The 25,501-nt window shown below is 40.9% G+C and overlaps 2 protein-coding genes across 2 annotated transcripts in view; both read right to left on the bottom strand.

Moving 5' to 3' along the window:
* The window catches only part of LOC138945852 (ficolin-1-B-like), a 122,898-nt gene that overhangs the window by 31,725 nt on the left and 65,672 nt on the right, over nt 1-25,501 (bottom strand). The window lies entirely within an intron of this gene.
* On the bottom strand, nt 14-25,078 carry LOC138946130 (uncharacterized). The gene is made up of 10 exons (XM_070317635.1): nt 24,497-25,078; nt 16,663-16,778; nt 16,139-16,235; nt 10,444-10,836; nt 9,586-9,949; nt 8,667-9,029; nt 7,300-7,304; nt 5,392-5,559; nt 3,145-3,311; nt 14-37 (listed from the first exon to the last, which is right to left on the bottom strand). Exons 1-10 carry the CDS (start codon nt 24,792-24,794, stop codon nt 14-16), a joined length of 1,995 nt encoding a protein of 664 aa, XP_070173736.1. The 5' UTR covers nt 24,795-25,078.

The raw sequence follows: 25,501 nt of genomic DNA on the forward strand, positions 1-25,501 counted from the left end.
CTTCACTTGTAGCTTAGCTGTTCAAGAAACTGTTTCTCTGATCACATGATCAAAATTCAAATACTTAATAAACCAATTTTGATTCTATTTCTTCAATAATTAGGTTAAACGTCTGCATATGTAATTGCCACAATTTACAGAGTTTCTGAATAAATGCTGCAAGAAAAACCAACAGAGTGAACAGTTTGTAAATATACTAACATACCTATATTTACCTTATGACATGTGTGGTACAGTGGCTGCGAAAACGTCCGTTACACCTGTCTGCATATATTAGGTGACAGCCCTGATGGAGACTGAAAAAAAAGTTTCTTTGTCAGTACCCTGTGTATGAGTGTGGTCGGGTATGTTCTGGAACAATTAGAGCACTCCCTATGACCATATGTTGCACGGAGGGTAGGGGGGGGGGGAGGGGGGGGGGGGCTTTTAGAGGTGTAGTTGTTGGACTGTAGTGTAGAGGCTGATTGGCAGTGCTATGGTGTGAGGGTGGAGCTGGGGCGGAGAATATATATCGTATGTAATTGAATACTAATAGTAATAAGCATGATCAGTTAGACTAGAGTTAAAAACTATGTTGATCGCCAGAGACATTACATAATGTGAAATCACAAGCATGTTACTGTACCTTTCGGTTTGCCATTGAGATTGGTAGAAGGCATTGAGTGGTGAACACAAGTTGCATTGATCACTGCATCACCATGTGGTCAATCCCCTTTGATCTGCAGATTGCACCAGCACAAACCAACACTGTGTTATGATCGTAAACAGCCCACATGGCCAATAAATCTAAGAACACAAACACTAGATAGATCTAATCGGAGAGCCTGCAAACCGAGTCATGCTTTTTAAATTCAATGAAAATCTGTCTGTCAATGAAGCAAATAGATCTATCCTTGCGATTGTTTTTGCAAGCAAATAAATGTTAGAACGTCACTTATTCCGTTTTCATTCAACAAATTGATATTTTGCAAGATGCATTTCGTGCCAATGAGCTGAACAAACAATCAAAATCAAGCAAGTGGTACATTCTTGAAGACAAAATTCAGTCACGCAAACAAACTGAAGGGAAAAAATCTAGCTTACTGCTGTATTGATTTCGCCAAATAAATGCATTTGCATGCCGAAGTTATTCCTGCTTTGATTCCAATCATTCTAATTGATCTGAATGCAAAAAATATACGTAAACGAGCTGATCAAAATGAGTAACATTGCACCTGCCTACAGACTGTACTGCGAAAGCGAAGGTCGTCTGCGACTGGAGATTTTGAAGTCGAACAGCGTCGTTTCTTCACTCTCAGCGGTTGTCTTCATCGGAAAAGTGAAAAGCCTGACTTGCAATCTAGCGAAATACACATTCTGTCTTTCCGTTCGGGCGTTGTTTTTGTGTACAATCTCTGAAAATGTTATTTCGAAAAAGGCGGCCGTCATTGTTTTGGGGTTTCCGCCTAGTGGTGTTTTAAACCGGTTTCAGACCGGAACACACTGAGGAGATGAGAACAAAATGGCAGCCCCCATGAAATCCGAAAGGTCACGGAAAAAAGTCGTGAATACCGGGGGTGTAACAACAAGAGGCGAAGCCTTCAAGGCTCCCGTCAGAAATCGACAAACAGTAACACAAACTCAATCACTCCGTCATACATACAAAACACACACTCTTACTCACATAGACAGACGGACACACACACCTTTACAAACAAACACACATACACACACAAACATACACACAAACTCATGCACACACATACACACACACACACACACACAAACACACACTCTCTCTCTCTCTCAGTCTCTCTTTCTTACACACACACACACACACACGTGACACACACACACACACACACACACACACACACACACACACACACACGAGTTCACATACACAAACAGTAACAATAACACATGTGAACAAAATGAACACACACACCGCGCGCGAGAGAAAGACTACAGGGCGTCATCAGTGATGCATTAATTGACGTCAAACACTTTTGACCGAGACGTAATCTTCTTATGCGAACTTTATCCATAGACTCGGAAATGTTAAAGTTTCTATCACACACGCACGCACACACGCACACACGCACGCACAGACAGACAAAGTTTAGCATCGCATAGGCTACACTTACGTGAGCCAAAAACCAGATTAGTTTATGGTTTAGAGTATGTATCCTGACAAAGTGTACCAGCATGCATACATCCAGTTTTCTTTACTTGTGTTCGACGAGTTTTTGACTTATAAGAGATGAAATGTCTACTCCTTTGTACGCCCGAAAATGTGTAATTAATAATTTAAAAAAATGTTGCAATACACCTACAATTACTGAACAAACAAAACCAAAACAAAAGTGCACTGTCAAAAGCTGAAGTGACACTTTCCCAGCAATTCTTGGTTCATAGGTATGTTATCAGACGTTCTAGAAACCAATTTGTTTCATGTTTCTGTCTTAACATTCTTGCCTTTTCTAAAAATCGAAAAATTCCACGGGCACACTGTAACGTCATCCCAATGTGTAGCCAACCAAGGTGTGACCTACAGCACAAAGTCCTTCGTAAACTCAAGTGTACTCCAGGTACCAATCCATATTTGATATTACGTCTGTTGCACGACAATTAACAACGGGTTTCTTTCTTTTGCCTTTTAGTATATTTCTCATTAACATAAACAATGTACACAAATGTATAAGAAAAACAAGTTAAAAACCACTTTTAAATGGAGGACTGTAAATATATTAATTGTTTAAGCAGGCATTTTGGATTATGTTTGCTTTGGATGTTACTAAACCCGTTCGGGTCAATTTTTGCCAAACACGGTCCTGGGTTTCAGAATGAAATAGATAACTTCTTGTACCACTAAAAGGGGGACAATTCAGCTTGTCTTCAAGTTCGTATGCCGTTAGAACATATCCGAAATCAAGAATTTGAATATTTCCATTTACCCTAAACTTAATTTTTAACTAACTTGTTCTCTACAAACCGAATATCGATACGATGATTTAGCTTGCCATGTATTTAACGACTTGGTGAAGCTTTCCATAGGGTTCATATCAATCATAGACATGTTCTTTCTTAAACTACGCGTATCTTCATTTCACTAAATGTGTGGGAGTAGCCTCCTCCAAAATGATACCAATGTATCCCTTGTACAGATGTAGTAGGGCTGGTGGGCATGTACTCCCCGTTCAGGTTGGCGTAGTAGCAGGATGCGTACCACCAGGCGCCGTGGAAATACTGTGCACAGTTGTCGCCCCACTGGTCGTTGTCCCTGTCCCACGTGCTGAACTGGAAACCGCGATGATAGCTCAGGCTGTCACCTGTGGATAGAGATTAATAGCCTCGTCAGTGTGTGTGTGTGTGTGTGTGTGTGTGTGTGTGTGTGTGTGTGTGTGTGTGTTTGTGTGTGTGTGCGTGTGTGTGTGTGTGTGTGATGGGGGGGGGGGGAGTGCGTGAGTGTGAGCGTATGTGTGTGGGGTGTGTGTGAATGTGTGTGTGTGTGTGTGCGTGTATGTGTGTGTGTTTGTGAGTGTGTGTGTGTGTGTGTGTGTGTGTGTGTGCGTGCGTGCGTGCGTGTGTTTTGTATGTGTTTTTTTGTGTGTGTGTGTGTGTGTGTGTATGTGTGTGTGCGTGTTTTGTATGTATGTATGTGTGTGTGTGTGTGTGTGTGTGTGTGTGTGTGTGTGTGTGTGTGTGTGTGTGTGTGTGTGTGTGTGCAGAAGTCAAGAGATTCATGATTAACTGCCACAAGGAATACACATCAAGTGCTGTTTTGGATCCTACATTTTTGTTCGTAACTGCTCTCAGTATACTGTCTTGTTAGCGATCATATTCACCACTACAGATGTGTTCATGCTTTTACATGGGTTGATGGTACCCTTTATCTACTACACATAACAAATCAACAGCCTGCTGCCGACTGGATTTTGTTGTTGAATTAATTCCTGCATGCAACACTTAAGAATTAGATGAAGTCAAAGTGATGTAATTCGAAAACACAAGGCTTCGACACGCATAACTTGCCTGCTGCAGCTTTCATTACATTTTGAATTTAATGAAGGCTGTAACATGCAAGTTATTTGGTCGTAGCCTTGTTTTTTTTAACTGGAAAACTTTGAATTGATCTATTTCCGTCAATTTTACAGAAGGAGCAATCAAAATCACAAGGTGCAGTAAGCATAAGCTCATCTACGTCTCAATTACACGAAGTGTGTGCTTGGGTGCAATCCATAATAATAAAACAGCTTTGAATGCAAGGTTTGGTGTCTAAAAGCAACATGTGTTTCAAGAAGTCTTGGAATACGGGCACTGTGAGCTATATTTTCAATGATCCTTTTAGTGCAGCAAAAAGAGGAATATATGAAGTACATGTTAGACACCAAGTTTAAATATATCATGCATTTTGGGAAGCTGTTTAATTGATATTTCTAGACCTACTACCCTTCGTTTTTAATTTAGTTAAGTTTTTACTAAATGTTTTTACATAGACGGGGGAATCGAGACGAGGGTGTGGTGTATGTGTGTCTGTGTGTGTGTGTGTGTGTGTGTGTGGGTGTGTGTGTGTGTGTGTGTGTGTGTGTGTGTGTGTGTGTGTGTGTGTGTGTGTATGTAGAGCGATTCAGAAGAAAAAAAACTACTGCACCGATCTTCATCAAACTTTACATGAAAGTTCCTGGGTATAATATCCCCATACGTTTTTTCTTTGTTTGGATAAATGTCTTTGATGATGTCATATCCAGCTTTTTTGTGAAAGTTGAGGCGGCACTGTCACACCTGATTTTTCAAGGACATTGGTTCAAATTTAGGTCAGGCAATTTTTGACGAAGTCCGGACTATGTGATTGCATTTCAGCTCGGAAATTAAAAACATAGTTCATTAGTTTGCTCATTAAAGTTGTCATGAAAATCAAATTATCGCAAACAGATTTAAAATTGATTGCATCGTATTTTTCATCAAATTCCAAATCTAAATATATATACATATGTCATGTTTACTCTTAAAATGTGATCACAATTAACACAAGTAGGCATATTAGTACTACGATTACAATTTCAAAAATCAATCCAAAAATGATTTCATCTTATTCTTTATCATTTCCTGATTCCAAAAACATATAGATATAATATGTGGTAATCAGAACAAACTCATCGAGTTAAAAAGAATACAGAAAAGCCCGCTTTCATGCTTAGCACAATACCGCGATGTACTGGCCAGTCATTTTCACTTCGTTCTGCACGTGAAAAGTGAGCGATGTCCTTGTCACGGGGATTGATGAAGCTGTATTGTCCAGGTAAAAAAAAATGCAGTGCGTTCAGTTTCATTCTGTGAGTTCGACAGCCTGACTAAATGTAGCAATTTCGCCTAACGCGACTTGTTTTTTCTTTTTAGATCACTACCTACCAGCATTTCCTCTTTTGAAGCTGTCATAGTTCAGACGGTAGTTGTCGCTGCTGTCGCTGATGGAGAAGTTGTTGTAGGTGGCGTAACCTTTTGTTCCGTTCCACATCATCAGGTCCACGCGTAGTTCATACTGCTGTCTGGACGTCAACATGTGCAGGGCGTCAAGACCTGGAAAGTATCAACACACACAGTTCATACTTCTGTCTGGACGTCAACATGATTGTGCAGGGCGTCAAGACCTGGGAAGTATCAGTACACACAGTTCATACCTCTGGCTGGACGTCAACATGTGCAGAGCGTCAAGACCTGGGAAGTATCAGTACACACAGTTCATACCTGTGTCTGGACGTCAACATGTACAGTGCGTCAAGACCTGGAAAGTGTCAACACACGTACATGAAGCTTATACCTGTGTCTGGACGTCAACATGTGCAGAGCGTCAAGACATGGAAATCAACACTCAGTTCATACCTCTGTATGGACGTCAACATGTGCAGGGCGTCAAGACCTGGAAATTATCAACACTCACAGTTCATACTGCTGTCTGGACGTCAACATGTACAGGGCGTTAAGACCTGGAAAGTATCCACACACACAGTTCATACTTCTGTCTGGACGTCAACTTGTGCAGGGCGTCAAGACCTGGAAAGTATCCACACACACAGTTCATACTGCTGTCTCGACGTCAACATGTGCAGGGCGTCAAGACCTGGAAAGTATCAACACACACAGTTCATACTGCTGTCTGGACGTCAACATGTGCAGGGTATCAAGATCAGGGCCCATATTCTTGAAAAAGCTGCAACATTGTGTCCTACAAAGTCAAAATGTCGTTTAACTACCGCCCAGTAGCTATTTTTACTGCCCAGTAATTATTTATTTTCCCCCGGTATTCATGTAAGTCTAGCGGAAGGTCGGCAGCTACCAGTGATGGTTATTTTTAGAATAGGAGATTCCATATGCTTGCTCAGTCGTCTCTGCGCACGCGTTACTGGCGTTTTCGCCGGCGTGTCTGTTTCAAAATCAATAGCAACAACCCATACAAAACTGAATGAAATAAAAACACGGGGAGACATTTATTTAAAAAAAAAATGTAACCTCAGTTGCATGCATGTGGCTGCTACCGTTATTTATTTTTTTGGCCTTCTCTCGCACTTTTTTTTTTCAAGCGGGGAGCATCCTTCTTCATTGGTCTTTTTCTTTTTTCAATCAAATGTTTACATGTTTAAATTAACAAACGTTATCAATAAACTAATATCATGGTAACAAAAGATTTAAAAAAACCACCTATTTCCTGCCTAAAATTAATTTTTAAAATCAATTTTGATATTACAACGTACTCTCTTGCACATGAAGAAAATAAACAAAAATAAACAAATCATGAAATGGCAAAGAGTAAAAAACAAAGTACGGCCAGATGGCGATTTGAACTCGACTCAATCGCGTATCAGGCGAATGCTATAACCGATCGGCCACGGAAACAGACGAAACATTCTCGACACTGTATTGCATTAAAGAAGACGCTAGCACGCTTTCGCCACAAAGCCGGTATGATCGAGCATCGGTTGAAATCTTTCGCGAGCAGTATCTCGTATTTGTCCGCAAGGCATTGGTGCTTAAATGACACCAATGTGTGTCCATGAGGGACATAAATCTACAAACAATATTTGAACAAGATTTATTCAGAATTCACAGTTTGAATAACGTATGAAAAGAGTGACATGGACAGTGTTGGTGAAGTTACTGACAGGTAGCGACTTTAGAGGAGGGGGATGGGTCCTCTAACTTTACAGCTCGGAGACACCCCGGTAAGGACTTACCGGTGTTTCATAAATAACACTTAGCGGACTTATCGAGCGTAAGTGGTTTTACAGGCCAGTATATGAGTTGCAGCTTTTTAAAGAATACGGGGCCTGGACACATCAACAAACATTGTTCATATAACTGCTGGACACCAAATACGCACACACCCCTACCAACAAATAGAAACATAGTTCATTTAAAACCTATAATATTACGAGAATTTATAACGCGCACATATCTCACCACAAAGCGACTCAAGACGCACTTATACACAATCTTTCGCCTTAACAACTCAAGCATATTTATATACACTTATGCATAAATTGCATGAAGATGACAAGGCAACTACACAGAGACACGGCACTCAAAAGTAAGCACGAAAAAGAAAAGAAAATTTCAAACAATAATTATGTACATCTCTATATTTACAACTGATCTGATTTAGGCTTGCGGGTGAGATGGGTGAGGGGAGGGGGGAGGGGGTGTAGCGGGGCACTGTAGTCTGAGGATTATTTAGGGAAAACAAAAGTCTTGAGGCCAGATTTAAATGCTTCTGAAGACTGTTGTTGACGGAGGGGGAGAGGTAGTAAGTTCCAGTTGGTGGGAGCTTGAAAGGAAAAGGAGCGTTGGCCTGCAGTTTTGAGCTTTGTGTGAGGTATGTTAGGGGGAAGAATTTACCCGATGCTCCCCAGCATGTCGTAAGAGGCGACTAACGGATTCTGTTTCTCCTTTTACCCTTGTCAAGTGTTTCTTGTATAGAATATAGTCAATTTTTGTAAAGATTTTAGTCAAGCAGTATGTAAGAAATGTTAAGTCCTTTGTACTGGAAACTTGCATTCTCCCAGTAAGGTAATATATTGTACTACGTTGCAAGCCCCTGGAGCAAATTTTTGATAAGTGCTTTTGTGAACAAGAAACAATTGACAAGTGGCTCTATCCCATCTCCCCCCTTTCCCCGTCGCGATATAACCTTCGTGGTTGAAAACGACGTTAAACACCAAATAAAGAAAGAAAAGAAAAAGAGTTTGAGGTTGTCGTTTGAAGAGCGGAATGGTCGGGAAGGTTGATAGAGTGAGAGGGAATCAGAGAGATAGTAAGGAGCCAGCTTGTTGAGGCATTTGTATGTGAGAGTGTTGAGCTTGTATTTGATCCTATGTGAGATGGGTAGCCAGTGGAGTTGTTGCAACAGAGGGGTGATGTGGTCTTTCTTTTTCTTTTTAAGAACAAGACGGGCAGCGCTGTTTTGAATGCGTTGAAGACGATAGATAGAAGAAGCGGGAAGTCCAGCAAGAAGGGAGTTACAATAGTCAAGACGAGAGAGAATGGTGAAGTGACAAGTTTGGCTGTAGCGTCAGTGGTGGGAGCTGAAAGTAGCAGGTGCGAGAGACAGAAGAGATGTGTTGTTTCATGTAGAGGGTGTTGTCTAGGGTGACTCCAGGATGTTTGACAGTAGAAGACAGACAGGGACAGACAAGTCGGAGAGTTCAAGAGAGTCAGAGGTGGCTTTTGAGAGTTTGGATGTGGTCCCTATCAGAATGGTTTCGGTTTTGTTGCTGTTGAGTTGAAGTTTGTTCTCTGTCATCCAATTCTGTACGTCGGTGATGGTATTAGAGAGAGTGGATATGACAGTGTCAGACTGATCAGGAGTAGAGCTGTTTTGAAGTTGTGAGTCGTCAGCAAAAGAGTGATGGAGAACGTTGTGTCGGTCGAAGACGTGGTCAAGAGGTTGAGTGTAGAGAGTGAACAGTACAGGCCCAAGCACGGACTGCTGGGGGACTTTGCACTCAAGCCTGATGGGGTTGGAGTTCAGTTTGTGAATGGAAACAGTCTGATAGCTGTCAGTGAGATACGAAGAGAACCAAGAAAGAGCTGTGCTGAAGATGCCAAAGGCCAAAGCGGAAGGTCGTGGGTTCGAATCCCGGCCGCGCCTGGTGGGTTAAGGTGGAGATTTTTCCGATCTCCCAGGTCAACTTATGTGCAGACCTGCTAGTGCCTTATCCCCCTTCGTGTGTACACGCAAGCACAAGACCAAGTGCGCACGGAAAAGATCCTGTAATCCATGTCAGAGTTCGGTGGGTTATAGAAACACGAAAATACCCAGCATGCTTCCTCCGAAAGCGGCGTATGGCTGCCTAAATGGCGGGGTAAAAAAGGCCATACACGTAAAAATCGTGGGAGTTTTAGCCAACGAACGCAGAAGAAGAGAAGAAGAAGATGCTAAAGGTATGATGAAGACGTTGAAGAAGGATGTTGTGATCAACCGTATCGAAGGCTGCTGAGAGATCAAGAAGGGCAAGGGCAGAAATTTCACCTTGGTCAGTGGCAGAAAGAAGGTCGTCAGTTATTTTGAGAAGAGCAGTTTCAGTGGAGTGTTTAGGACGATATGCTGACTGAAGAGGAGAGAGTAGGTTGTTGGAGAGAAGATGAGAGTTAAGCTGATTCAAAACTATTCTTTCAAGGAGTTTGGAGATGAAGGATAGGTTTGAGACAGGGCAGAAGTTGCTGAGTGTGTTAGGATCAAGCGACGGTTTCTTTAAAAGAGGTTTGACTATAGCAGTCTTGAAGGAATCTGGGACTGTGCCTGATTGCAGAGAGTTGTTGATGGTTTCAAAGACAGAAGGAAGAAGTTCAGGTTGACAGTCAGAGTAGAGTTGTGTAGGAAGAGGGTCAAGGTCACAGGTTTTTAATGTGGTTTCTTTGATGACCTTTTCCAGTTCAGGGAGAGTCAGAGGCTTGACATGTGTGAAAGGAGTTCCTGTAAAAGCAGGAGGAGTGTGAGACCTTTGATATGGTATGTTGTCGATCTAGTTTGTCACGGATGGCTTGAATCTTGTTGTGGAAATACTCGGAGAAAGCTTGTGGGAGTTTGGAAGGGTCAATGTTGTTCGCCAAGGGAGAAGCAGAAGAGCTGCCAAGTAGGTCATTCATTGTGGAAAAGAGGGCTTTGGCACAAGCAGAGGTTGTTTCACAGATGTTGGTACTGTAGTGTACGTGATTGCTTGGCGTTTGTGATGATTGTCTGAACTTGTTCTTTGTGCTTGTTGTAAATCTGTCTGTCAACTTCTAGCTTAGCGGTTTGCCACTTCCTCTCTGCTCGGCGACGTGCTTGTTTTGCATTCATTACTTCAGATGTCATCCAAGGTGCAGAAGGCCTATCTACAATGAGTTTTGTTTTTGAGGGTGCGTGTTCATCAAGAAGTGTGCGAAGAGTGGAGTCATAGTGAAGGACAGGATCTGAGGAAGGCGGACGATCAAGATATCGGCTGGCTGCTTCTGCGCGAAACGTGTCTGTGTTGACTTGTTTGAGGTTGCGACGAACTACGTGTTTCTTTTGTTTTGACGGCTTGGCTACTTTGAGGGAGAAGAGAACGGCAGAGTGATCAGATCTGAGGTAGTCGTTCAGAAGAACTCCATACCCCAGGTCAGTCGACTCGTGGATGACGATCCAATCAATGATGTGTGTCTTGCGTGTGGGTTTGTCAACAAGTTGCTTAAGATCATGACAGTCAATAAGGTCCATCGTCTGTCTTGTGTCGTTGTTCTGTGGCCGATCATGTTGTATGTGGCTGTGTATGTTAAAGTCGCCTATGAGGACGACGTTTGAGGTGTGCGTGATGTGGTGTTCAAGCAATTCTTCAGCTTCTGTGAGGAATGTGGGGAATGAGAAAATCGGTGTAATTAAAGAACAAAAATTTATGAAAAAGCCACGTTCAAAGAAATTCAAACTGCAACAACCATGGTTTAGTGCAATTTGCAAAGAGAAAAGAAAAATATTTTTACGTGCGAAAAACAAAGCAAGACTCTTTAAAAATGTGTTCAATGATCATGAAAAAAAGAGTGCTTTTGAAGAATACAAAAAGACAATAAAAAAGGAATGCATGTTGTATCATAAGGAGTTCGTTAAAACTTTGAGAAAGTAAAGAAGTACTGACCCGAAAGCATACTGGAGTCTTCTAAATAAAAATTAAAAAAAATAATTCCAAAACTAACTATCCAACTTGTTCGGAGTTTTTCGAACATTTCACCAAACTTCAAGAGTGTGATGAAAATGAAATGGATGATAGTAATGAACCTTTAAATGAAGCAAGTAATGAATTTCTTAATGCGCCTTTTACAAAGGAGGAAGTTATCAAATGTATAGACAAGCTGAAAAACATTAAGGCATGCGGTCAGGATAAAGTAATTAATGAGTATTTAAAAGCGTCACATGATCGAATGATTGATATTTATGTATTGTTGTTTAATGTTGTTTTGCAGTCAGGAAAGGTTCCAACACAATGGGCTGTAGGTGAAATTATTCCATTGTACAAAAATAAAGGCTCCCAAGCTGACCCCACAAATTATAGAGGAATTACTATACTCAGTTGCTTCGGAAAACTTTTCAGTGCAATTTTAAATGCTAGGTTATCAAACTTTTTGGAGAGTAATAATAAATTAGGTCAAGAACAAACAGGTTTCCGCACAGGTTTTTCAACACTAGACCATGTTTTTACTTTGCATTGTATATTAAATTTTTTTCTCAACAAAAAGAAGCGACTGTTTTGTGCATTTGTAGACTATGAAAAAGCGTTTGATAAAGTTCGCCGTGCATTTTTATGGGAGAAATTAGTTAGTTCTGATGTTAATGGGAAGTTTTTAAAAACTGTAAGAAATGTGTACGAAAATGCCAAGTCTTGCGTTAAAGTTAATAGTGAGTGTTCTGGATATTTTCCCAGTTTGTGTGGAGTTAGACAAGGGGAAAACTTGTCACCGCTGTTTTTTGCTCTATTTTTAAATGATCTAAAGCCTTTTCTGTTGGAAAACAGTAATGGTTTACAATCTATGTCAAGAGAGGCTATTGTGGTTGGAATGGATGATACTGATGTAAATGCTTTGTTTCAAATGTTTTTATTACTGTATGCGGATGATACTGTGATCTGCTCAGAGTCTGAAAAAAACCTGCAAGAATGTTTAAACAAAATGCACGAATACTGTTTAAAATGGCGTCTAAATATTAATGTAAACAAAACGAAAGTTATAGTTTTTTCCAGAGGTAAAATTAGAAATAAACCATTGTTTACGTATAATGGCAATTTAATCGAAGTAGTGTTTGATGTAATGTACTTGGGCCTTAAAATTAATTATAATAATAAATTTTCAGTCGCACAGAAGAATCTATATGATCGTGCCTCAAGGGCAATGTTTGTTCTTTTGCGTACTTGTAGACAATTGTCACTGCCTGTGGACATACAAGTTGACCTGTTCGATAAAATGATTGCTCCAATTTTACTATACGGATGTGAGGTATGGGGTTTTGGTTCCTGTGAACTTGCTACTAAACTTCAATTGCGTTTTTATAAAATTGTTTTCAAACTAAAAAAATCAACTCCAAATGCTATGATATTTGGTGAACTTGGAAGATATCCACTAGATGTTAATATGAAATGTAGAATGCTTTGCTATTGGTATAAACTGATTAGTCCTATTTATAAAAATAAATTTTGAAGTATTGTGTATTGCTTTACTTATAAATTGTACATCAACAAGATTATTGAATCTAATTATTTATGTTTCATTGAAAAAAACTTAAATGAAATTGGTCTCTCTGGTCTTTGGACTTTTCAAGAAAATGTTCAATACTCAAGCGCATGGTTTAAAAAGAAAGTAAACAGAAGCTTGTATGACCAGTATATCCATAAATGGTTTACAGAAATTGGAACAAAAAATATCTTTTGGAATTATCGAATGTTTAAAGATATTTTTGCATGTGAAGACTATGTCACACATCTGCCATATCAGCAATGTGTTTCAATGATGAAGTTTAGAACATTAAACAACAATTTGCCTGTACAGAAAGAACGTTATCTTAACATCCCGAGGTCAGAAAGAACTTGCACCAAATGTGTATCACAAGACATAGGTGATGAATTCCATTATTTATTTGTCTGTGATTTTTTCAAAGAAGAAAGAGCTGAGTTGTTACCACCTTACTATTGCAAAAAACCTAAACACTTAAATTTAAAAAGTTGTTTGCTACTAAGAAAAAGAAATTGCTAAAGAATATTTTGGACTTTATTAATAGAATCTGTAACAGTTGTTTATAATTTGTTTAATTTTTTATTTACTATATTAGCATATATCATGATTGTATTGATTGTATTTATTGTTCAAAATGCCCCCAGGGGTTATGGACTAATAAAAACTTGAAACTTGAACTTGAACTTGAACTTGAATTTGTTTTTGGTGTTGGGGGGAGGACGGTAGATGCAGATGACACAAGTGCATTACTGTCACCATTAAGGGCGTTCAGACATGGACAGTATCAACACAATCAACATTGTCATACCAGAGCAGGGTTCGACACTAGCGGGGGCGGGGGGCGGAACGCCCCAGAGTTTTGTGTTCCGCCCCAAACATTGCCGAAGCTTGGGGCCCACTCCGCCCCAGGATAAATTCCAACAATGACAAACCGAAAATTCTAATGCCAGCAGAGCCAATCACTAAAAATCGCCAGTCAAAGTCGTCACTGAAATTTGCGTTACGATCAATGCCGCAGTCAAGAAAAAAACACATTCAAATCGTCGAAGGACAATGTCGTAAGGGAAATAACTCCCAGATTGCGCTCTTTAGCGTGAGAGATAAGTATCGCCTTCAAATGCCAAACGCAAAATGTGGCGACACTTCCCTGGTGTAAAAAGACATGGAAATGAAGATGAAGAACAGGGTGGAGAGAAACGAAAAAAGGAGACCGATGCAGCCAAAAGCGCAAAGCGCTGTCGTAATTTCAATGTCAAATGGTTGAAAGAATTTCCCTGGCTTCAGTACGATGAAGAAAAACAGACAATGCATTGCCGCACGTGAATACTGAGAGTGGGCCCCAGATTTTTTTTCCGCCCCAGCAATTTCCATCTCTGGGGCCCGTGTGGCCCCAGGCCAAATAAGTTAGTGTCGACCCCTGCAGAGTACGTCGACGTATACATTAAGGGTGTTGCTTTTTGTCTGACGCCCTGTCGGTCAATAACATTAATACCAGGGTGTCACATGGGAGGGGGGGGGGGGTGGGTGGGTGGGGGTGGGGTGGGGGTGGGGGTAGGATCAATGGGGGAATTCATATATATTTCTTTCCGTTATCATGGACAGGGCGCAGAGGCCCATGAAACGTGCGTTGATGAAAACAACCCATATCTCTTGTTATTTCAACGTCGTATATAGCGCTTTGAAGGAAGTGTGACAGACGACATAACTCATTTATGTATGTCTGTATTGCGACATTGTTTATATTAACCGTTTACACTCCATTCTTTGTAACATGAACTTCTGTAAACAGAGATAAATGACACACGATGTTCATGCCAAGCTTGAGTGAACGAACATCGTCCGGCTATGTGTCGTGCGTCCCAGTTCTTTTGAACAAAAGGGACATCCTCAGCAAAAAGTTACTAGCAGCGGTAGTATCAGTGGTAGGTATCCGTCCGTTTCGGTAGACACCGGATTTTGCGCTCTTTTTTGGGCGCAAGGCGTGGGTGGCTTAATATTCAAGACAGACACTAGCCTTACACTGCCAGAAGTTGACAGCCAAATAACAAAATTACTTTACCGACCCAGAAAATGCCGGTCAACATCTAGACTATTACCTTCCCAACCAGAAGTTGCCAGTCAACTTAAACAAGTACCTTTTCCGACAGACGTTACAAGCCTAACCCAGCAAGAAGTTGCCAGTTAAGTCACATTATTCTTCTTCGTTATGGGCTGAAACTCCCACGTTCACTGATGTCTTTGGACATGTGGATTTTTACGTGTGTGACCGTTTTTACCCCGCCATTCAGGCAGCCATACGCCGCTTTTGGGGAAAGCATGCTGAGTATTTTCTTGTTTCTACAACCCACCGAACTGTGACATGTGTTATTCAGTGTATTCAGCTGGTATTTCCTTGTTTTCACTACCTATTCATGTTTTTATAACTCAGTTAGTGGAAGAATCTTTTGTAATTGTATGCTTGATGGTGTATGCTTTTAATTAAGCGTTGTTGACTATGAATGTAGATGTAAATGCTTGTATAACTGTGTTTTAATTTTAAATGTGTCAAGCGCAAAGAGCATAATTGTAAAGTTATGATGTTGCGCTATATGAATGCTCATTTATTATTATTATATTATTATTATTTTCCGTGCGCACTTGGTCTTGTGCTTGCGTGTACACACGAAGGGGGATAACGCACTAGCAGGTCTGCACATAAGTTGACCTGGGAGACAAATCTCCACACTTATCCCACCAGGCTGATGCGGCCGGGGTTTGAACTCACGACCTTCCGATTAGGAGGCCGATGTCTTATCCACTAGGCCACCGCGCCCGTTAAGTCACATAAGACAATTGCTTTACCTAGCCAGAAGTTGACAGTTTAGTTTCATAAACATTTGACTAAACCAGCGAGAAGTTATCTGTTAAAGGCAGGAGCTGTCATGAAAATACACTGTTTTTTATTTGACCACAACATTCTTGAAACAAAAATGTTAGCGTTAAAAGTTGGTGTGCATTTGCTGCAATGTATGAACAATAATAGTACATGATAAAATAAAAGATTATTTCTAAATTATTAAATACAAAATAATTTCAAAACTACTCCCCATATTTGAACTAAAATTGGCTTACAAGTGTGTAAGATGTTTATCTTTGATTTGTTCGAACAACGTTTAGATATTGTTTTTCTAAATGTTGACTTTGTGGGTACAAAATGTCTCAAAACATCGGAAATGTGTAATTGTTTTTGATCATATACTATTATTCTACATACATTGAAACAAAAGCACACCACATGTTGTGGTCAAATGACTTGAAAGAGAAAAAAGAGTTAAGTCACACGAAACAAGTGCCTAATCCTGCCAGAAGTTGCCAGTTAAGTCACATAAGACAATTTCTTAACCCAGAGAGAAGTTGCCAGATAAACCACATGAGATAATTGCCTTACCCAGCCAGAAATTGCCAGTTAAGTCCCCAAAGAAGTTCTGATAAGACGTCCAGTTTCTGTAGAAATCGACTGAGGCATCTTGTCGACGTTGGAACACCTGTTTGTTGTAAACAAGGAAACATCTAAACTATAAATACACACGCACAAGCACTCACACACACACACACACACACACACACACACACACGCACAACCCACACACGCGTGCTGAATAAAATCAAACGCGCGTGCATTTGTGCGAGTGTGTGTGTGTGTGTGTGTGTGTGTTTGTGTGTGTGCGTTTGTGTGTGTGTATGAGTGTGTGTGTGTGTGTGTGTGTATGTGTGTGTGTGTTTTATTGTTGTGTGTTGTGTCTGTGTGTGTGCGTACGTGCGTGCAAGTCTGTGTAGATACGCGAGGACGCATACGCACACACGCATGCATACACACACGCACCAACACACGCATACATACACATGCACGCACATACCTGTGTGTGTGTGTGTGTGTGTGTGTGTGTGTGTGTGTGTGTGTGTTGGACTTACCGTCCAACCCCCTCCATCAGTAACCTGGTCACAGTAGACTTGCAGTGGAGTGGAATTGTCCGGATAGATGGTGACCACGCCGCTCCTGGTTTCCTCATTGCAGTTTTTTTTCTTTTCTGCATCATGAAATCAATACGCTTGTCATGGCCCTATACAGATCTAAGAATATAGCTGATAAGTTTATAGTTTCTTTAAGTTTGAACATGTCTTTTGAAACTGTCACGATTATGACCTTTTTGCCAAGAAGCAATACGTTTGTCTAGGGTCAATACAGAATAATACAGATCTTAAAAAACACATGTTTTGCTTTTGCGTTATTGTGTTTCGGTCATATCTACAACTTCATTTGATGTATATATATTTAACGCCGAAAGATAGTACATACTTTTCAAGTTTGTGTCAGAGGCTTACTATCAAACACATGGGTTTTTTGCTTAAAAAAAGAAGTTAATAGAGGTCATTTAAAATTGGACTGTACGTGATTTTTAATAATCTGCTCATTCAAACGGCGTCACGTCTTGCAGGAGCATTTTGTGATTTGTTGGTCTATGCATCCCCCGTCGTGTTAATCCGAGTTTACTTGTAAGAATGTTTAACAATGGAGAAACCGAAACGTACAACAAATATCCAATTGGTCTAAAATGCGTTACGTCACACAAGGACGAACCGAGCATTTTTGCGAAAAATCACTCCAACTTTTGACAGTATAAATGTTACAGAAGTTTTGATATATTGTGATACATTTTTGTGAGAAAAGAGAATTGGGAATTGAGGTAGCTCTCTTAATCTTCGTAATTTGATGTAATGAACATTGATTTTCGGGGGTGCAAAGAAATGCGAAAGTTTGGTACAAAATTTAACAGTCAATGTGGTCATTTACAACAAAAACAAATGTTGTCTTATCATGACAGCAATGTTTTTCAATGCTAAAAACAACAAGAACAAGAAATTCCTCCGAGGTAGGAAAAACACCCCCGTCCTTACCATTCTCACTGCCACCAACTGAGAAGGCACTGCTAACAAGTGTGGTTAAAATAAGTTGATTGAGTGGACAAAGAGACAGGCGGAGAAAAAGACAAATCAATATAACTCTTTCTGTAACACCTACTGACCGCATACAGAAAACAAAAGATCCCGAAAGAAAAAAAATCGGTTTGCGCTGCGCGCTGAGAGCAGGTATTGAAATATCTCATCGACCAGATTTTGTCCGGGGTGTTTCTGCCGCTTCGCCGGGTAGCAAGTAGAGCCGAATACCCGGCTTGAGTGGCGCACTGTACGCCGGCTTCGAACCATGGACCCGTCAAGCTTCGGTCCCTTCCAGACTCGTGGAATGGGAACAGCACGAACATGATTCAGGGACCATAATGTCATTCCTGATCATATCATGTCGAGTCCCATACTTGTCGACGACGCCCTAGGTACCACATCACAAACAGAACTGTGCAATACACAGGTGTTTTCTACAGACACACTCAAACACACACACACACACAGAGAAGCCGTATATATATATATCTATATCTATTGTATAAATATATAGAGATAGATGAGAGTGTATTTTTCGCGTGGCTATAAATTGATTCGACCTTTGCACTTTTACAGTGAGGATAATTTACGGGTCCAATTTACGTTCTGGACACTGCGGTGACCTTCTAAAAATAGTAACAGAACGCCGGGAATATCCGAAGATGCCCCCCTGCACCATACGAAGGAAGGGAGGTAAACGCTGAAAACATGGAGAAGATAAGGAAGAGTTATGCCGTAGTTGATCCCCCCAAAAAACCAAAATCCACCAATAACTCCCTGACCGTGTGTTTGACTGGTCCCAATTTTTGTAAGGACCGTCTCAGGAATGTATAGAACCTGTTCACCAAGTTTGGTGACGATCGGTCCGTTCATTCTTGAGATCTACTTGCGAACACAAACAAACACACAAACACATCGAGTGAAACCTATACACACCCCTATACCGGGGGTGTAACAAGAACAACAACAACAATAACAACAACAGCAACAACAACAACAACATCAGGCAGTACCATTAAAAACTCTTCGGGGTTATCTGAAATTATTAAATTACGCCGCCGAAGTACACTTTCTATTGAACCAAACATTTAGTATACTTTGGAACGTTGAAATATGCAAAAGTGTTCTCAATTTGTCTCGTAACATTAATGTCTATGCTCTGATAAATGATAAATCACTTGTGCACTGCAGTTTGTTTGTTTGTTTGCTTAACGCCCAGTCCACCACAAAGGGTGATATCAGGGCGGTGCTGCTTTGACATTTAACGTGCGCCACACACAAGACAGAAGTCGCAGCACAGGCTTCATGTCTCACCCAGTCACATCATTCTGACACCGGACCAATCAGTCCTAGCACTAACCCCATAATGCCAGACGCCAGGCGGAGCAGCCACTAGATTGCCAATTTTAAAGTCTTAGGTATGACCCGACCGGGGTTCGAACCCACGACCTCCCGCTCACTGGGCGGACGCCTTACCACTAGGCCACCGTGTTGCGATGTGCACTGCAGTGTATGAGAATAAAAGCCAAGTCACAACAAATAATAAATAATGATAATAATAATAGTGATTTGTATTGCCTTTCAAATAACGACATAGAAATTGTCAGTGGTGAATCTATACAAAGTTTGATGTTAAGTTTCAATTTGTTTGGCATAGTAATTTTCCTGGAGCAGGTAGAGCCCTTTCATAGCCCGTCGACTTGATTATATTTTTCTCTCTGGTAGTTTGTTTCATAAAACACTGTTTTGTAACATACAGATCAGCGATTAATTGAGTTGAACATTATGTTTGTGCACATAATACGCGCCCCCTCTTATTGGAAATGTAATAATCAGTGATTGCGAAATAAAGGCTTTGTTGATTTAATGATTAAATTGAATGATGACGTTTTGAAGGAAAACAAATGTATGTGAGATCCCTTAAAATGGGAGTTATTAAAAGTTCGAATGCGGGATTTTAGTACAGCCTATGCAGCAAGAAGAAAGCAAAAAAAAAACTAGATAATTCCCAGCTTTCTTTTTAGAAGGATCTGGATGAAACAGACACTCTTTTAGCCAATAATCATCAAAATATGAACCTTTTAATAAAAAGAGAACAAAATTAAACAGAGCTTGTGTTTTTTTTTTGTCACTGGAAGAACCCCAGAGTGCCCAAGTTTGTTATCGTGGTCTGACGGGCGCTGTGGCGGGGTGGTAAGACGTCGGAAGGTCGAGGGTTTGAATCCCGGTCGCGGCCGCCTGGTGGGTTAAGTGTGGAGATTTTTCCGATCTCCCGGGTCAACTTATGTGCAGATCTGCTAGTGGCTTATCCCCCTTCGTGTGTACACGCAAGCACAAGACCAAGTGCGCACGGAAAAGATCCTGTAATCCATGTCAGAGTTCGGTGGGTTATAGAAACACGAAAATATCCAGCATGCTTCCTCCGAAAGCGGCGTATGGCTGCCTTAATGGCGGGGTAAAAACGGTCATACACGTAAAATTCCACTCGTGCAAAAACACGAGTGTACGTGGGAGTTTCAGCCCACGAACGCAGAAGAAGAAGAAGAAGTTATCGTGGTCAGTTAATATAAGAAGGTGAGAAGAACACCAAGTATGAAATTAATTTGAAAAAAGTAAAGCCAATATTAGAATTAAGGACCGTTTGCAGACAGAAGACAGCAGGGTATATAAACAGAAAAAAAGATTATGAAGGAACAGGTACGCTTTAAAAAACAAACAAGCAAAACAACGATCTGAATTTAATGAAATGAGCGCAAAGGAATTTCTACAAGATTTGAATATACCATTTTTCTCCAATGAACAAAAATGTGGATTGGATTCCGATATTACCAAAGAGGAATTAACTCTTGCCCTTAAGATGATATCGGGAATTAGAGACAAATATCACTGACTAACACAGATTAATTACAAGATCCTTGATCCTTGCAAAATGTCTAGCAATGCGACTTTAAACTGTAATTGGTGATATTAATCATGAAAATCAGGTTGGTTTTATGAAAGGTAGAAAAATTAGTACAATAATCCTTCTGTTTGATCGCAGTTTCTTTTATCAATGCAAAGAAAGACTCGAATGACATTAATTGACGGAAAGAGCCCCAAAGCGTGCATGATTTGATCATTGGTGTCGTTGGTAGACGCCTTTTTCGGCTCACTTTACCTGTGACTTCTGTTCTCAAAATGGCCGCGCCGAAGTTTTTTCTTTTCTTTGGAACCACATGTAAACAAAACACATCTTCATTCCTTACCTTAAAGGGCATTTCTGATGAAATCCCGTGCCTACCAAGTGCAATTTATGCAAATTGGGAGGCCTAGAATGCATTAGAAGAATTTTTCTAAATGCACAGCGCTAAAGTTCAAAAATATCCATTATTTACATCAATTTCACAAGTTATTACTCATGACCAGCTGGGAAACAATATAAGATGTTTGATGGGTTGTTGACAGACCAGCTTTTTTGTCGGTCCGTCGGGGAGCATATATCGTCTTTTTCGGCCTTGGTCAATAAATAGGAAACAAAAGTCGATATGCCTCCCGAGGACCGACAAAAAAGCTGGTCTGACAACAAACCACCAAACATCGTTTTTGTCATCATTTTGGTAGTGAGAAAATAAGTGCAAAATCAACACAGGGAGCCATGCTTTGAAACACGAGTTCCGTTTTGATAATACATGTTTTGGGGCCCCAGCACGTTGTTGCAATCAAAGCTGGCGTGTGAAAGCAACTTTCTGTGTTTTGAGTTCATAAAATGTTGAGATAAGTATGTCAGGTTTGAGGATGCACAGTTCTGTAGGTTCCTCTCAGTATTCCACCCCCTCGGTTTTCAGTTGTAAATATTAAGCTTAGTGATCGAATGTGGAAGCTACGTGTACACTACATTGGGGTGTGCATGTTAAAGATCCCACGATTGACAAAAGGGTCTTTCCTGGCAAAATTGTATAGGCATAGATAAAAAATGTCCACCAAAATACCCGTGTGACTTGGAATAATAGGCCGTGAAAAGTAGGATATGCGCCGAAATGGCTGCGATCTGCTGGTCGATGTGAATGCGTGATGTATTGTGTAAAACATTCCATCTCACACGGCATAAATAGATCCCTGCGCCTTGAGTCCGAGTCTGGAGATACGCGCGCGATATAAGACTTCATATAATAATAATAATAACGTTGGGTCAAACCGGCACGGTTGGCCTACTGGTAAGGCGTCCGCCCCGTGATCGGGAGGTCGTGGGTTCGAACCCCAGCCGGGTCATACCTAAGACTTTAAGATTGGCAATCTAGTGGCTGCTCCGCCTGGCGTCTGGCATTATGGGGTTAGAGCTAGGACTGGTTGGTCCGGTGTCAGAATAATGTGACTGGGTGAGACATGAAGCCTGTGCTGCGACTTCTGTCTTGTGTGTGGCGCACGTTATATGTCAAAGCAGCACCGCCCTGATATGGCCCTTCGTGGTGGGCTGGGCGTTTAGCAAACAAACAAACAAACGTTGGGTCAAAGGTCACAGAAGATTTGCATCGTGCAGCACGGCACGTTGGGTCAAAGGTCACAAAAGAATTGCGTCGTGCAGCGAAGGAAAGAATCGCGATCTTGTTTCCGACTCATTGCCTCTTTGTTTTTCATAAGACCTGTTGTTCTGCTTGCTCGGCTTTGTTAGATGTTAGCATTTCTTGTTGCTATGTTCTTTGCTTTTATTAGTATTTCTTATTTGCGTTTCGTTATTCGATACAACGTCTTGTGCACGGGTCAACATTTGTGTCTCAGGGGTCAATTGGTTTGACTTGAACTTGACGTTCGTGTTTCTCCGAACGTCTGTGTATCGAAGCACAGATACACGCACTCCATGATTTTGTAAAAAGACAAAACATATCGCTAGGTTTCATTTGTTTGTGATGAATTTATGATCTTTCATGAAGTAGTTTTGTTTTTACTTTTGCCAGTTCGTTTTTGGAACTTTGCAAAGCAGTGTCGTCTGTCTAGGTCTGGGGAAACGCCAATGAAAAGAGCCGAGATATTGGGTTTGCTTTTGATTATCCATGTATAACCTGCTTCCTGCAACTAAGGGAACCGGGGATTTATTGCATGGGGGACGTGAGATTTATTCCCCAGCTGGCTGTGAATAAAAGAAATCGTGAAAATGATGACAAAGCACTTTGTCATCATTTTCACGAGTTTTCATTCATATTCAGCCGGGGAATACATGTCATGCAATAAATCGAGGTGGTGAATGGGTTTGAACTTCAGGTGAAACGTGGATTGTCAAAGTAAAAGCCAATCAGGCTGATTGTTTGATGTGTGTAACCATCGCGGCTTTGGATTCGTGTTTCCGAGGACAACGATTGTAAGCATTCACTCTCAAAGACCCAATCAATGTTGATAATCACCGCGGCGACTCATGGTCAATTTGCAACTTATCTCTGTAATCGCAAAATCCACAACGAAAAGTCATAAAACACCTAAAAGAAAAGAAATATGCTCAACACTCACTGAACTCACACATATGATCGCAGCTCTGTACATTTTCAGACTGAAAGAAAAGCTTCAACAAGCTACGTTTGACGTCACAGACAAGTTTGACGTGTTATCTCGTGCTACTGTGACGATGCTTTGTGGCCCGGAGTTATATTCTAAAATTTCGTCTCCCTGTGGGTTATTGTGCATTTTGTTGCACTACCAAAATTATGACAAAAACGATGTTTGGTGGCTTGTTGTCAGACCAGCATTTTTGTGTTGGTCCTCGGGGAGCATAACGCCTTTTGTCACATATTTATCAACCGCGGCCTTCGGCCTTGGTCGATAAAGATGGAACCGAAGAAAATAATTTATGCCCCCCTCAGACCGACAAAAAATGCTGGTCTGTCAACAAGCCACCAAACATCTTATGATGTTCATAATTATGTGACAAATCGAGGTAGCGAATTGGTATGAGCTTCAAGTAAAACTTGGATTGTAAAAGTAAAAGCCAATTAGGCAGTTTATTTGGTGTGTGGAACCATCGCGGCTTTGGATTCGTGTTTCCGAGGACAACGATTGTAAATATTCACTCTCAAAGACCCAATTAACGTTGATAATTAACACGGCAACTCATGGTCAATTTGCAAATTATCTCTGTAATCGCCAAATACCAAACGAAAAGTCTGAAAACACTTAAAGGAAAAAGCACATGCCAAAACATTACTGAACTCGCAATTATGATGGCAGCTCTATACATTTAAGTATGGAAGAAAAGCGACAAACAGGTTACATTTGACGTCACACACACGCATGACCTGCTATCTCCAACTTCTGAAGTGCATTAGGGCCCTGAATAGCATACTTAAAATTATGTTCAGGATATGGATGCCCGTCAATTATTGAGCATACTTTTGCTCTTCCAAAATTGATGACAAAAACAATGTTTGGTGGCTTGTTGTCAGACCAGTACTTTTTGTTGGTCCTCGGGGAGCATATCGCATTCTGTTGCATTTTTATCAACATCTGCCTTCGGCCTTGGTCGATAGGGATGACGTAGAAGACGGTATGCTCCCTTTGGACCAACAGGGGAGCTGGTCTGTCAACAACTAGCCACCAAACATCTTATCATAATTGTACACACAATATATTACCCATCGGTCACTATGTGTATATCATTAATATCTTTTAATTTTCCACGTGGTTGTGCTGAACTTTGGATAACAAAACCTACCGATAAATCGTGATTGTGTTTGATTGATACCTTGATGCGTTATTGGAGTTTGTTCTAACTGCTAATTATTGTTGTTGTTGTTGTTGTTGTTGTTGTTGTTGTTGTTGTTGTTGTTGTGTTTTGGATACTTACGGTTATTTCCTTTGTAAAACGACCGCGCTCCAACCGCAGGCCTAGAGTTTGAGCGTGACGTCATGACAGCAGCGTGACCTCTGCAGATCTTGTCATCGAAGGTGAAGGCCATACAAGAGTCTTGTTGGTTACACTGCAGGGCACAGTGCGGAGCGTTTTTTGCCGAGGATTCAAATACAACATCATCTGTGAAAGCTTTGTTGTTGAGACCGACATTAGTGTACATGTGGCTCATCTGAGTGTCCGTGGCGCCCCCTAGCTTCCAGCCGACAGCAAGCAGAATCAACAGGGACATCATCTTCGGAGTGAAGGAAGTGATGTGTTGAAGTAGATCCAATAGTACTGTTAAGTCATATGAATACAACAAATATGATTTTGGGCGTTGTCTTTAAATGTCAGGGCTGTACTCGATGTCCTTAAGTTCACGTTTGAAAATGTGTTCGTCTCAAACGAAAAATCAATAAGATTCAGCAGTTAATAAATTGCGATTGTTCCTTTAGATTGTTTTAACTATCGAAAAGGCAGGTGTCTTCGTCCTCCGTCGTTCTCTCAGAAAATCTGGATCTTTGAGCCAGTGGAACTGTCTGGGCTCGCAAGGGAACTGAGCTAAAACCTCTAGATGGTCTTTTTTGTATTCATAAATGATGGCCTGATCGATTTTTGCGTGAATGCTCGCGGCAACACGCAAAAACCCGGATTGTAAATAAATACACTCGCCGTCACAACAAAAGCAGCATCTACGGGGGCTCTTGCTTGAGAATGTTGTATCCCACGAGTTGTCAGTCGGACTAGGGCCCCTTGGAAATCGCGAAAGGCGGAGAATGGAAAGTGAAACTAGACAAAACAAGAAAATACCGTCTGACTTCCCTCTGTGTGAGGTAATTGCCTTTCTGTATCGCGTATAGATGGAACATGTTCAGATGTTTACTTTTAATCGACACAAGCTCATAAATGACTGAACTACCATCGTTATCATTCCGGTATCTTATAAGTCCTTCTAAAAGG

Source organism: Littorina saxatilis, linkage group LG13 (genome assembly GCF_037325665.1).
Source record: "Littorina saxatilis isolate snail1 linkage group LG13, US_GU_Lsax_2.0, whole genome shotgun sequence".
Classification (NCBI taxonomy): Eukaryota; Metazoa; Mollusca; class Gastropoda; order Littorinimorpha; family Littorinidae; genus Littorina; species Littorina saxatilis.

Coding starts and splice junctions, on each gene's coding strand:
- LOC138946130 (XM_070317635.1), bottom strand. CDS start 24,794: ATGATGTCCCTGTTGATTCTGCTTGCTGTCGGCTGGAAGCTAGGGGGC. Junction 10,837..16,138: donor AACTGGCAATTTCTGGCTGG/GTAAGGCAATTA, acceptor CATTCCTCACAG/AAGCTGAAGAATTGCTTGAA. Junction 38..3,144: donor CCACCAGCCCTACTACATCT/GTACAAGGGATA, acceptor TCATGTGATCAG/AGAAACAGTTTCTTGAACAG.